The sequence below is a fragment of the Sinocyclocheilus grahami genome, unplaced genomic scaffold, assembly GCF_001515645.1.
Source record: "Sinocyclocheilus grahami isolate Dianchi unplaced genomic scaffold, SAMN03320097.WGS_v1.1 scaffold211.1, whole genome shotgun sequence".
Classification (NCBI taxonomy): Eukaryota; Metazoa; Chordata; class Actinopteri; order Cypriniformes; family Cyprinidae; genus Sinocyclocheilus; species Sinocyclocheilus grahami.
In genome coordinates, this window is record NW_015505390.1 from 1,370,733 (window position 1) to 1,385,930 (window position 15,198).

Sequence of the window (15,198 nt, forward strand, 5' to 3'; positions counted from 1 at the left end):
TATAAAATTTTATTTCAAATAAAATGAAATATACTGAGGGTTATTCACCTGAATAAATATGATAAATATGGTTACTATTACAGTTAATATGGCCTTATACTATACACTCAAACACATTGTTTATATTTTTATAAAGACAAAATCCTTAACTATCTATTTGTAGTTTCAATATGCCATTGTTTCCCATACTAAAGGCTTAATTTAGATATTCGAATGCATTGAATCTGTTAAGAAATGATGTGAGCTCTGAACTCAGACCTTTCCAGTGGATTTGACCCCTTTAAAGATACAGAAATAAACAATGACCCAGGCCAGAACTAGAAGACCAAAGAGTTCCCAACGAATCCCTCCAGCATGCTCAATCCCTTTGGTCATTTCTAGCACCTTGTGACTGAAAAAAAACAAAACAAAAACAAAACATTATAACATTATTTTACAAAGCACAGTCACAAAACAGAGCACATCTCAGGACTCTGACATTACACTGACTTGATGATTAAATGAATATACACTTTAAAAAGTATTGTTAAAGACTCATAAAAAAAAAAATAAATAAAAAAAAGACTCATTTAGGGGAAGTCGTGGCCTAATGGTTAGAGAGTCGGACTCATAACCCAATGGTTGCGGGTTTGAGTCTCGTACCGGCAGGGATTGTAGGTGGGAGGAGTGAATGTACAGCACTCTCAAAAAAAAATGGCTGCCCACTGCTCCGGGTGTGTGTGTGTGTTCACTGCTGTGTGTGTGCGCACTGTGGATGGGATAAATGCAGAGCACTAATTCAGAGTATGGGTCACCATACTTGGCCACATGTCACGTCACTTTCACTTAAATGTTCATTGAGGTCCATAATTTAATTGGAAATCCACAAATTCTACACACAATAAGAAAGCACTCTTTCCAATAACTTTTCCAAATGTTCCATTTACATCGAATATGAAAAGTCAACAATACAGAGTAATACACAACTATAATCAACCTCTGACAAAAAGTCAAGCATTCTCACCAAAAATGGCATAAACATTAAAGACAGTAACCAAATTAAAGCTGTTACTAACTCAAAGAACTGTTGACTGGCCGATTGCAGATGTGTGGCATTGCCAGGAAAACCAGTGGAACAGTTGCCAACCGCATTCCATGTGTTGTTGCAGGATTGCCATGGCAATGAGGGGCTGAAGGAGTGAAGCAGGTAGTAGAGAGCCCAGGTCATGAGCACGTTGTAGTAGGTGCAGAGCACGTAAGAAATCACCACGGTGGCAAGACCCACACCTGAGGACAGACAAAGAAAGAGTGAGACACCAAAAGACGCCACCGTTTTCTGCCACCTTGTCCAAGTTTTTCACTGCTGAACAGACTCACATTGGAACAGCACCTAGGGCTCTTCAGAGGCTCTGAAATGTTTAGCTTTTGTTTTAGAAGAAAAATAATAAATCCGTTGACCTCCAGAAGTACCTTTTTAGGTTAATATACAAGTTCCAAAAGAACAAAGCAACTCTTTAAGACAGATATTTTAGGTGTCTCTCTGAAAACATTTCTAAATGTATGTATTTCTAAAAGGGGGAAAAAAAAAACTATCAGTTTCCCATGATTCTTCGATTATCCTATTTTATTGAATATTTTTGGTGGTTGGCCAAAACAACCAGGGATAATGCAAGAGGTTCTAGGAGATTTGTATCAGAAAATAGTTTTTTTTTTTAAGGATTGCATGAATTAATCCAGTAAGGCTGTTCAATGTTATGCTAAACATTAGATTTCAAATTTTAAAGATGCACAAGACTTAATTTCAAAAGATCTCAGGCACACTCAATATTGCTAAAAATGTCTTGTATACTTGTTACAATTGGTGGCTGACTAAATACTTTTTTCCCCCCACTGTATACAGTATATATATACAGCTGTGGTCAATTTTACATACTCTTTGTAGTATCTGCAAAATGTTAATTTTACCAAAATAAGAGGGATCATACAAAATGCATGTTATTTTTTATTTAGTACTGACCTGAATAAGATATTTCACATAAAAGACGTTTGCATATCGTCCACAAGAGAAAATAATAGTCGACTTTATAAAAATGACCCCGTTCAAAAGTTTACATACACTTGATTCTTAATACGGTGTTGTTATCTGGATGATCCACAGCCGTTTATTTGTTTTGTTTTGTGATGTTTGTTCATGAGTCCCTTGTTTGTCCTGAACAGTTAAACTGCCCGCTGTTCTTGAAAAAAATCCTTCAGGTCCCACAAATTCTTTGGTTTTCCTGCATCTTTTGCATATTTGAACCCTTTCCAACAATGACTGTATGAATTTTAGATCCATCTTTTCACACTGAGGACAACTGAGGGACTTATACACAACTATTACAAAAAGTTCAAATGCTCACTGAGGACAGACAATTGGCCAAAGAGACACAACCAACAATATGACTGTTTTAAGTCTAGCTTCATGGTTTCAACAAGTCAAATGAATATGAATGGTTTCATGCTGTTGGCAGACAGAATTATTGCACAAAACTGTTGCCAAGTTGTATGAGAGGATGTCATGCAACCTGTTAATATCTGCCTTTGGCTAGCTTTCACAAAGTGACTGATACAACAAAATATAATTGAGCTTATTTGAATGCGCTGGCTTTAACCTCAACAACAAAACCACTTGCTTACACAATAGTAGTTCAGTTTCTCAGTGATTTCAAGAATTAATTACATCCTGAGAAATAAGAAACAGGACTATTAGCAATCCACAGAATATGCCTTCTTCACAAAAGGATTCAATGGTCAGGGTTTAACTTCATACACTTCTCTTCTGTGCAGGCAGTGGCACATCATTGACATTCTGATATAAGTCACAACAGCGTTGCTTCCAGTGATTTTGATTTGTTACTGCCATACAGTAATTAGGGCTGAAATCTCACAGAAGCCTGGAGTGAAACAGAATTTGATTTAGAAACTGAATATGAACATCAGGAAGATGAGAAAAAAACATTTCTCAAAGACCAGTCCAGTCATCAGGGTTTTTAAAATGAGCTTTGGAGAAAGAAAATGTGCTATATAATTTATTCTTAGTGATCTATTTATGGTTTACTTGCCAAATCAAACAGTTGAACAGTTCTGAATCCAATATAGATATGTGTGGGAAACCAATCTAATCATTCACTGTGACCTAGTTACCTTGTAACCCAAATCAACATGGTAGGAGGATGACAATGCAAAGATCACAGATTTTATTTTTTCCCCCCATGTTTTGATGCCGCTTTAAATCCATGGATTAGCTATTATCACTCTCTGTGGATCTTGGCATTATTTTGTGTCCCTTTCCCATCGTCTAAACGGAATGTTCAATTGTTGTTTCAGCCCTGAATAGTAGAAAGCTCTAAAAACAGGAATGTTGTTGTTGGCACGTTGTTGTAATTCAATTTCTACCTCACAATTTGTCTTTTTTGCAGAGTCATTCTGTGAGGTTAAAACTATTTTCTTGCAAGTCATATCAATGCAAATTTACAATGAAAAGAGGAAGTGTCTTTCAGGAGAGCAAGATGATTTATTCACATGCTCTATATAGATAAAAAGGTTTTACCACAAATCTATTCCCTCTGACTTCTAAACTTTAAAAAAAAAAAAAAAAAAAAATCAAGACAGTAGGCAATTGAAAAAAAATGTAAATCATTTTGGCATGCATTTGGTACATATTTTAAAAATTTTTATACACGTGAAAATACTGTAGGCTATATGGCATTTTGCCAACCCAATAAGGAAATTATATGGTTGATAAATATTCTTGGAACCAACAACCCCTTATGTTCTAACTCGTATGTTTTAAGTCAATAATTAACAATGGAAAAACAGTCAAAAGAACAACATAAAAAAACAAAACAAAGTCTGGCGTGAGAAAACAAGAGAAATATTCAAAAATGGCACAAACTCCTGGAGTTACTATTGTTACATCTTATAGTTACACAACTGCTGCAACCTTAGCTTCAAATAAATTACATAAATATAAATAAAATAAACAAAATAATGGTCATAAAAATACAGTTTGAAAATGTAGGTCATGAAAATAATTTATACAATTTTCTACAAACATTTACATTTTTTACGGTCTAAAAAGGTGGTAAACCCTTAAGTAAAAATTATTAAGACTTTCATTAAAACCAGGGGTGGCGTTTCCGTATGGCAGAGTATTGCAGTTGCCATACCCTATCCCAGTCAGGTGTGCCATGGAAAATTATCCAAACGTCATATCTCTTATGTCTGTTTGAGGGTATTACAAATATTTATCCAATGAAAAGCATTTAAAAGAGCTTGTTACTAAAGCTTGTAACGCCATCTCAAACTGTCAGCGAAACCTCATAACTTCACAGATTGACGCGCCTGTAAGGGTAAATAAATAACTGTGATGTTTGAAAAAGTACAGCGTATGTCTATAAAGTACAGTATATGTCTATAAAGGTCAATGTTTTTGTGTGTTTGAACAGAGGAGAAGAGTCTTAGCTTTTAACGTCTAGTTGTAGCCATATACTTTAGTATGTTTTAAATATCCTGTGCATATAGCGCTTCATCGTTTCATGATATTTTGGCCAAGTGTATTAAACGACAAGAAAAACTATAGCACCCATATAGCCAGGCCCGGATTGGCTAATCGGAAGCACCGGGAGGATTCCCGGTGGACCGGTCTATTTTTTGGCCACGAGGGCCGGTGTCGTCATGCCACTGGGTTGAACTATGCTGTACCAGGGGCAAGTTCAAGCTCAAAACGTTTTGCACCGTTTTTGTCGGGGCTGAACGCAGCCCAGCACTCATAGCAGCCCCACTCTTTTTATTTATTTTCTCGCAGACCATATTATTATTTTCACCAGATCATATCAGTAACAAATTCTCAATTGATAACTAAAATAGACTGTGATAACTAATCATTATTTTTGCGCAAATCGTTGTTTTATTTGTGAACAGACATTTGAGGAAGGCTTTAAGACCAAGCGGAATTCTCTGCCGGCTGCTCCCGCTTCACAGCTAACTGCACCCTTCACCGTCCGCTTTTTTATTTTACAAAATCATTTTGGGCGAATGCAAACAACTTATTGATCATGAGCCCAACATCCAGCACGGCAGGAAAACATTTAATCTACCTGAGGGAAGACGTATTTCATGCTGTTAAATAGAGAGGGGAAAAATGCATTACAAAAAAAATAAATAAAATAAAAAAATTCTCGCGTAGGCCATTCTTAAACTTGGACCTCATTACTTAAAGTCGGCATGAAATCAAAATTGACTTTATTTACTTTACTAGCGCACATTGCTAGTCTTGATGTTAACAATTAATCCGTGCAAGTTAATCAGCTGAAAATAATTGTTGGTCTTCGTAATCTTTAATCAAAATCTGAACATTTGTTTCTGCTCTGGAATGGCAGTCGTTCTCTGATGATGTCAGTTTGACGGCTTGGGCAGAATATCCTTTTAAACACACCCCTCCAACCGTTAGATTGCTAGGAGTGAGAGACAGAGAGGAGGAGCGCCAAAATAAAACCACACCCTCTATTCGATATTCCGTTTCAGAAGGAAATACATCACTACACTGAAATAAAGTCGGCAGCTTGAGCAGGAGGCTATTCGTGTGATTGAAATACTGGAATGTCTCATACAACATATAAAATAAAAAGACCGGCCATTTGCTTGGACTATGTTTGGATGGCAGAATTGAACACAGGCGATGTGAGGGATTAGGGCACAAGGACCACTCACCTTTGAAGAGGGGACATATTTTAGCCAGAGAGTGGACCGGCCCGAGACGGGTGTACTGCCCAACAGTGAACTCCATGAACAGCAGTGGGATACCACAGAGAAACAACATGATCAAGTAGGGAATCAAGAAAGCACCTGGAACATATGAAAGATTGGAAATTGAAACATGATAACAATAATTGATTTGAAATGATTAAATATTCTTGAAATAAAACTGAATTTGTTTTTAATAAAAACATTGTTTTGCTTCAGCGGTCACAAATTTATTTTTGTCTTCATAAAACTGACAGGGATACATCAACAGAATATTTACGATAGTCAGATAGTCTTGTAATTCAATTTCTACCTCACAATTTGTCTTTTTTGCAGAGTCATTCTGTGAGGTTAAAACTATTTTCTTGCAAGTCATATCAATGCAAATTTACAATGAAAAGAGGAAGTGTCTTTCAGGAGAGCAAGATGATTTATTCACATGCTCTATATAGATAAAAAGGTTTTACCACAAATCTATTCCCTCTGACTTCTAAACTTTAAAAAAAAAAAAAAAAAAAAATCAAGACAGTAGGCAATTGAAAAAAAATGTAAATCATTTTGGCATGCATTTGGTACATATTTTAAAAATTTTTATACACGTGAAAATACTGTAGGCTATATGGCATTTTGCCAACCCAATAAGGAAATTATATGGTTGATAAATATTCTTGGAACCAACAACCCCTTATGTTCTAACTCGTATGTTTTAAGTCAATAATTAACAATGGAAAAACAGTCAAAAGAACAACATAAAAAAACAAAACAAAGTCTGGCGTGAGAAAACAAGAGAAATATTCAAAAATGGCACAAACTCCTGGAGTTACTATTGTTACATCTTATAGTTACACAACTGCTGCAACCTTAGCTTCAAATAAATTACATAAATATAAATAAAATAAACAAAATAATGGTCATAAAAATACAGTTTGAAAATGTAGGTCATGAAAATAATTTATACAATTTTCTACAAACATTTACATTTTTTACGGTCTAAAAAGGTGGTAAATCCTTAAGTAAAAATTATTAAGACTTTCATTAAAACCAGGGGTGGCGTTTCCGTATGGCAGAGTATTGCAGTTGCCATACCCTATCCCAGTCAGGTGTGCCATGGAAAATTATCCAAACGTCATATCTCTTATGTCTGTTTGAGGGTATTACAAATATTTATCCAATGAAAAGCATTTAAAAGAGCTTGTTACTAAAGCTTGTAACGCCATCTCAAACTGTCAGCGAAACCTCATAACTTCACAGATTGACGCGCCTGTAAGGGTAAATAAATAACTGTGATGTTTGAAAAAGTACAGCGTATGTCTATAAAGTACAGTATATGTCTATAAAGGTCAATGTTTTTGTGTGTTTGAACAGAGGAGAAGAGTCTTAGCTTTTAACGTCTAGTTGTAGCCATATACTTTAGTATGTTTTAAATATCCTGTGCATATAGCGCTTCATCGTTTCATGATATTTTGGCCAAGTGTATTAAACGACAAGAAAAACTATAGCACCCATATAGCCAGGCCCGGATTGGCTAATCGGAAGCACCGGGAGGATTCCCGGTGGACCGGTCTATTTTTTGGCCACGAGGGCCGGTGTCGTCATGCCACTGGGTTGAACTATGCTGTACCAGGGGCAAGTTCAAGCTCAAAACGTTTTGCACCGTTTTTGTCGGGGCTGAACGCAGCCCAGCACTCATAGCAGCCCCACTCTTTTTATTTATTTTCTCGCAGACCATATTATTATTTTCACCAGATCATATCAGTAACAAATTCTCAATTGATAACTAAAATAGACTGTGATAACTAATCATTATTTTTGCGCAAATCGTTGTTTTATTTGTGAACAGACATTTGAGGAAGGCTTTAAGACCAAGCGGAATTCTCTGCCGGCTGCTCCCGCTTCACAGCTAACTGCACCCTTCACCGTCCGCTTTTTTTATTTTACAAAATCATTTTGGGCGAATGCAAACAACTTATTGATCATGAGCCCAACATCCAGCACGGCAGGAAAACATTTAATCTACCTGAGGGAAGACGTATTTCATGCTGTTAAATAGAGAGGGGAAAAATGCATTACAAAAAAAATAAATAAAATAAAAAAATTCTCGCGTAGGCCATTCTTAAACTTGGACCTCATTACTTAAAGTCGGCATGAAATCAAAATTGACTTTATTTACTTTACTAGCGCACATTGCTAGTCTTGATGTTAACAATTAATCCGTGCAAGTTAATCAGCTGAAAATAATTGTTGGTCTTCGTAATCTTTAATCAAAATCTGAACATTTGTTTCTGCTCTGGAATGGCAGTCGTTCTCTGATGATGTCAGTTTGACGGCTTGGGCAGAATATCCTTTTAAACACACCCCTCCAACCGTTAGATTGCTAGGAGTGAGAGACAGAGAGGAGGAGCGCCAAAATAAAACCACACCCTCTATTCGATATTCCGTTTCAGAAGGAAATACATCACTACACTGAAATAAAGTCGGCAGCAACTTCCGGTTCACGTGGACTTTAAGTAAAAATCCAAGCACCAGAAGCCCACACTCTCTTAAGTTTTCTTTAATTGAAAATATGCATTTTCATTCATTCAAAGGCTATAGTTGCAATAATATTTTAGATCAAAACTTTAAGCGCCATTGTTTTAAAAAAAAATGCTTGATTGACTGACGTTTCATAGACCTTCAGTTGTTGCATTTTCAAATTCCATGCCATTTGTAATTTCACAGTATTTTCACCTCCTCAATTACACGTGTAAAGTCACAATTCTATAATGGTACAATTTACTCAGGCCGATGACATTTTTTGTATGACATTTTAAATTATTTTCAGAATAACTGTACATAAATAGGTTAAGCAAAACAATTGTGATTATTCCGGAGAACTTTTTAACTGCAGGCAGACTTAGGTCTACATTATGGTACAGTACAAATATTTGGAACGTCCCTTATTCGGTCCCTTATTTTCTACAAGAATAAACACCATTTTCTTAAAGAATAAGATAAAGAATCACAATTGTCCCTTATTTTCCATTTCTTATGTTAATTGGCAATGGTGACGTAATTATCTTTTGACTCAAAAAAAATAAAATGATCTTGACATACAGGCAAGTATAAATGGATTCTCTAGGTGTTATGGTTTGTAGTTCTTATGCCACATGATAACAAAATGGCTTCCTGCATGTTGGTTGGCCACACTGACTTGTTTGGCAGATAAAAGTTTTTTTTTTCATATATTATATATAAATATTGATCGGAATATGAAACCAAAAATTGCTGCTGTTTACAAAGGATTTCAACCAATTTATTTTTAGGGTCCCTGTTATATAAAAAAAAACTTACTTTTTTTCTTTTAGATATATTTTAATTTATGTAATATAATTTTTGGAGACTCAAAATACACTTAGCCATGGTTAATATAGCCATAAAGCATAGTTCTGATGAAAACTATTATGGTTACCATGCCAAATTTTGGAAGGGGTATCAATAAGATGAATATATAAGCGTGGTATCAGAGCGGCTCTGTGGTGATCTGCAGGAGCTCGTTACTCACCTCCTCCGCTCCTGTAGCACAGGTACGGAAAGCGCCACACGTTTCCCAGACCCACAGCATAACCGATGGAGGCGAGCACGAACTCCAGACGCCGACCCCACATTTCTCTCGTCTCCGTCGACAGGTGATCAGCCTCTGCCAGCCTCGTGGCTTCAGCATTGCCGGGTGTCATCTTGTCGAGCTCCACCTCCTCTTTTCCCTCTTCAAACTGCTGCAATGTAAACTTACTAGATATGCTCACGGTTTTGTTATCAGCTCCGACTCCCATCATTACAAACGTTTCATAAACACATACATTCACTTTTTTAAAATAGCGGTTTAATATAGGCAAAGAAGGATGTAACAGTTTTTTTAAACGAATCAGCTTTAGACTGTTGCAATTTGCCGGTATAGCATTACCGAACGTCTTCTTCTTCTTTAAATTTTTATTGGCGGTTGGCAAACCAACTTAAAGGTGCATTAATTACCGAACGTCACTATCACCGCTATATTAAAAGAGATGAATGGTGCGGAATATATTACCTAAACCTGTCGTTATAAAACGACGAGATACCGCATTGTCTTTAACGGTTCCAAACACATAATAGGCACAAGTTGCTGCTTATATAGCTCAGTTACACAATTTTTAAGACCAGCCCCCTATAGTTTCCAATGTGTAGGTGAAAATATTACCTATAAAGCCACAGAAGAACTGTTGTGCGTCTCCTAATAAAACACAATAGGTGTTGGACTTGAAGCAGCACTGCACAGACTGTTCTGTGTGTGACATCAAAGTACCGCGAGAGCAATTAGACAGCATTTAAAATGTTTGTTTTGATGTCAAATAAGTCTTGCTGTTTTGCTTTTTTGTTAACGCAGTGTTGCTGTTGTAAAGTTATACAGCTACAGTTGTGTTGCTGGGTTTTAAAGCAGGTTTGATTTTTTTTCTTCCTTATCACTCTGTATTTACAGGATTTCAATGTCCACTCTGTTCAAATGTGGATGAATGGCTACACATAGATGTGTGCACACACTGTCAGAACTGTGCGAGATCACTACCATCCTGCTCTTGTGGGGGTGGGTAGGGGTGTTCAATAATTTTTTTTAAAGTTTTATGAAACAGTTTGTTTCAGTGTTTGTTTCTGACCAACTTTTTGCACTTTTGATGTTATTTCTAGTGAGAAATTAGTATTTTAGTAATGAAATATTCGCTTAGTTATCACCAAAGCTCGTTCTGTTTTGTTGTAGATCATTAAACCGTTAGGCTGCCTCAGAAGCCCGTCTGAAATCAGTTTTGTGAGGTGCCTTCGTGTGCAAACACCGCCTGCAAAGTCATTACACGGTAAAACAGCGAGGCAACAAGTCAGCAGCCCAAGATTTCGAACGCAGCCACTGTCAACCAAAAATGTATAAACAACATTTTTCTGTGGATCTTTATAAAAAAGTACTATTAATAAAAAGTAAGTTAGTAAAAAAGTAGTAGTATCAGGTCACAGTGTGTTTTTTGTTTTTGTTTTTTAATTGATGAAGACCACTGCTTCCAAAAGAAAGCCTTCCTAATGTTTCAGCTGTTAAAATTGCTTTAATTATTTTTAATCCTGGTTTTTAAATATAGGCCTTCTAAATTGATTTCATCCAGGCTATTTTCAGGCTATTCAAAGCAGTGTTAGCGAAGCAAAACTGCAGTAAAGCAGGCTCACCATGGGGCTGCATTTCTGTTCTTTGACAGAGCTGTAGCTTTTTATACTGCAAATAAAGTGATTTCTAGGCTATTGATTTAAGTGTTTCCTTTAATAATAGCCATTATAAGTCAACCATGTAGAGTTGGTTAAGCGTTCAGATCATGGCAAAAAAAAAAAACGGTTCTGAAACACTATTTGGGCCTATGCTTCTGGTGTGCTTCCACTATACAGGCCCGCTCTGCCTACGCATGTGGGCATTGTGACTATGGGCGGCAAAATGAATACATCCAGCTTACACACATGTATACATGTGCATACAAATGTATGCAGCAGGTCTCAACATGTAGAATATCATGTCTGAAGGACTTGGGGGTTCTATGTGTATATAGACGTTTGTCTTGTGACATGAACAATAAGTTTGTCAGTTCCTTTGTGATGGTCTTAAACAATCTGTATTCTGTCCTGTCCTGTTCATACAGTGCCAAACCTCTGAGAAAGCATCCTTTGACCTGTTTCCACACTCTTTCATCTATGGACAATGGACAATCTATGGAAAATTGATATTATCATCCTCATTTCAGCAATCTCATTCTGATATTCAATTAGAACGCAAAGGGTGGCAAACCAGAAAAGCCTTTTGACCTTTCAGACACATTGTTTGGAATTGCAGTTTTTACATTTAGCCAAACACACTGGGAGGGGTTCAGTGTGCTCCGTGAGACGAGTGGAATTTGCTGCTCAGATTCTTAGTTTAACAATATAGACAGGTGCAATAGAAGGCATCATCAGGAGTGCGACCCACCCAATGACTTGAGAAAACTGAAATAAGTTAATCATAGCTCACCCTCCATCCAGTTCTGGATTATTATATGAACTCCCTCTACTGCTCAGCTGTCTAGAATAGGATCCATATAAACCAAAAAATACAAAAACTCAAACGAGTTATATGAGAAAAGACCACTGTTTCAGATATTGTACATAACATGGAATGTGAGAACTTGCAGTTTCATGAGAAAAGAAATTAAAACATCATGTTTGAAGACTGCTGAGTGGATTTAAAAAACTGTTTAAGATGAAAGTAGACCACAGTCAAAAGGATTAAAAAAAATGAAAATACACATTTGCATAACTTTGAACATTTATTACTAGTGGTTTGAAAATTTGAATAGTCTACACTTCAACAATGAAAAGATACTCAAGCCATCATTGGACGATACTCAGACTGTCACATTGGCCGAACCCTTTTGAGGGTGCCTCAAGTATTCTATACTTAAGAGACTTCAATATGTATTTCAAGTGCCTCAAATCCAACCTCAAAACAGGTTTCATTGTCCAGAAAATTGTCCTTTTCACTGAGAAAAGATTCTCTAAAGCAGGGGTGTCAAACTCAGTTCCTGGAGGGCCGCAGCCCCACATAGCATGTAGTTTTCAAATAAGCCTGAAAGACCTGATTAGCTGGATCAGGTGCATTTAATTAGGGTTGGAGCTAAACTATGCAGGGTTGGAGCCCTCCAGGAACTGAGTTTGACCCCTACTCTAAAGGTTTCCCTGTGTGTTGCAATCTGAGAAACTACAAATGGTGCTATAGGGATTTTAATACACTGTATGGCAAATGTATGTAGACAGTGGACACCCCTTTCTAACTAGCAGGTTTGGGTATGCAAGGATGGATTTTTACCAAAACTGAATTCAAGGTTCCTATCCTGTAATAAAACAATAAAACTCACTAATCTGAAGAGAGGATCTACGAGAAAAAGCACAGAACAACAGCTGGCCCAATCTCATCTCTTCCCCCCATGATGAGTTCCTGACACCTCACACCCTCTCCTTTCCCTCAGGCAGGGGCGGATTTAGTGATTTGGGGGCCCCAGGCAAAATACAGGAATGGGGCCCTATACAATTTCACACATTTACAACCTTGAGGTTCCTTTCACTGTTGCTCGCTGCTGCACGCCCATGTCCCATAGTTGTGTCTAATCTTTTGAAGTAAGGTATGTCTATAACACGCATGCGCATTAACGTGGTGACATCGCATGCGTGTGTAATTTGCATTGCGTGGTGACGCAACACGTCATTAAAACGCATGCGCAGTAACACCAGTACGTACGGCGCGCATGCGTGTTATAGTGACATACCTTACGTACAGGTTATAATTGTATTAGAGTAGGTTGGACACTAGGTGGTGCGTTGGGGTAATTTTCACTAAGCAACTGTCCACTAGTGTATGTGAATATTAAATGGCAAAAATACTATTTAGCTACTACAGACGACAACCGGTTGTGTCTAATCTTTTAGATTTTTCATGTACATGTTATAAATAAAGGATTTCTTTAATGTTGTAAATCCCTTGTTCATATTTAAACAGGTTATAATAGTACTAGAGTAGGTTGGACACTAGGTGGTGCGTTGGGGTAATTTTCACTAAGCAACTGTCCACTAGTGTATGTGAATATTAAATGGCAAAAATACTATTTAGCTACTACAGACGACAACCGCGAGCGTTGCGTGTGCTTAAATAGCAAACGAAACGCGTTCATTCCATCACATTCCGCGTTTCACAGTAAATTCCGTTTTTATGAATAGATTCCGGGATTCCATCCTCATTTTCTACATCGCCCTACTTTTGCTAAGAAGCACGTTCAACGCGGACACACAGACGGTTATCGTGGTAATGAACACCACAGCAACCACTTGTGCGTCAGCACTGAACGCGCATCTCGCATATAAAAAGCATTTTAGGGGGGCCTTGGCTTTTGGGGGCCCAAGGCGGTCGCCTACCTTTGCCTAATGGTTAAGTCCGCCTCTGCCCTCAGGTCTCAGTCAGTGGTGCAAATTTCACGAATCTATTGTTTCAAGCTGTTTTATGTGTGGTCAATATAAATACTTCAGGTGCGACTGGTAAGGTGGTTTCACTCTCGCATCAACAGAACAGGCAAGAATAAAGAAAACAAAACCTGTTCTTCTGATGTGGGAGATGCCCCAATAAAGATCTTTGATAACCATTTGTTTTCATCCCCAAAACTAGGTGTGTGACCTTTTGGGTTACGAGACCCTAACAAATTTAAAAAATGTTTTTACAGCTGATTTGAAGATTTCTTTGTTCTGGTCTGGGTTATATAAGCGAAGGGGCAAAACACTACTGGGCGATTCTGTAGCCAGAAAGCCCGTAGTGTGGTGTGTGTCTCTGCACTCCATACTATGTATTTTCCAAGGTCAGGTATGCTCTTTTTACTCTTAGATTCATCTTTGAGAATTTGATGTCTTGTATTGATTTGATATCTTTGAATTGACTATGTAATTGGCATAATACATATTTACCTGACTGATAATAAATTGTTACATTTTATTCTGACTTGCGCTGAAATTATTTCTAGTAGTAGGCTATTGCCGCAAATCTGTGTTCAGGATAGATCATACAAAAGGCTCAATGAATGGAGCATGGGGCACATCATTTGAGACCTTTTCGATTTCGGACTATCACTGCTTTAGTAAGTTGCAGTTTTCGTGAATACACAAAAATATGCTTTTTGTTGGAGCAAGCAGAGCGCGGCCGACTTAAAGGTAGATATTTACCCTGCATCCTCTGTCTAAGATCAGAACTGACGAGTTTGTGTCCGTGAGGCTGCGACCGGCCGGCGTAAATTCTCTGTGCCATACCGGGCCCCTTAATGGACGAATAACTGAAAGTAGGCCTATTGGATGTTCGGAATCATCAAATATCTAAATTAATATACATAATCGACATTTGTGATCAGTTTTTAATTAGAAACATTGCCTAAATTTAATGATCACTTGAAACTGGAGTCAGATTGAACACAGAGCTAGACTAAAATTGAAACTAAATCCTGATAAATTCAGAGGCGCAAGTAAAAGACCGAACACGCATTAAACTTTCAACCAGGCCGCTGGACTCCGCTTTTTGGGCCAGCGGGTGGATTCGTACAGGTATTACAGTAATTTCCATGAAAATAAATCTCAATGCTAGGCCTACACCATACAACATGGGGTGGAAAAACTTGCACAAGGCCTACACAAGTTCACACCAGTTCCAAAAAAGGAAAAAAATACATACATCTAATAGGCTACATTAGTGATCTTTTTCAGCAGCGAAGTCATATTGAGATTAAAGAATCATAAAAATCAGTGGGAAACAGTCTACCATTTGGTACAGCTGACGTGATATCTCCCAAATAAAATAAGAATTTTGATTATATTATCCGTCTCAAGTATCAC

The 15,198-nt window shown here is 37.4% G+C and overlaps 1 protein-coding gene across 2 annotated transcripts in view; it reads right to left on the reverse strand.

Moving 5' to 3' along the window:
• The window catches only part of LOC107595947 (sodium- and chloride-dependent GABA transporter ine-like), a 17,764-nt gene extending 7,832 nt beyond the window's left edge, over window positions 1-9,932 (reverse strand). Inside the window, exons 1-5 of one of the 2 annotated variants that reach the window (XM_016286548.1) lie at window positions 9,780-9,824; window positions 9,305-9,711; window positions 5,731-5,865; window positions 1,056-1,266; window positions 259-391 (exon numbers count right to left, since the gene is read on the reverse strand). In XM_016286548.1, the coding sequence (XP_016142034.1) occupies window positions 259-391; window positions 1,056-1,266; window positions 5,731-5,865; window positions 9,305-9,575 (750 nt within the window). In that variant the 5' untranslated portion in view covers window positions 9,576-9,711; window positions 9,780-9,824. Of the gene's footprint in view, window positions 1-258; window positions 392-1,055; window positions 1,267-5,730; window positions 5,866-9,304 lie in introns of both variants that reach the window. The other variant, XM_016286547.1, reaches the window with a different exon arrangement.
• Between the last annotated feature and the right edge of the window lie 5,266 nt (window positions 9,933-15,198).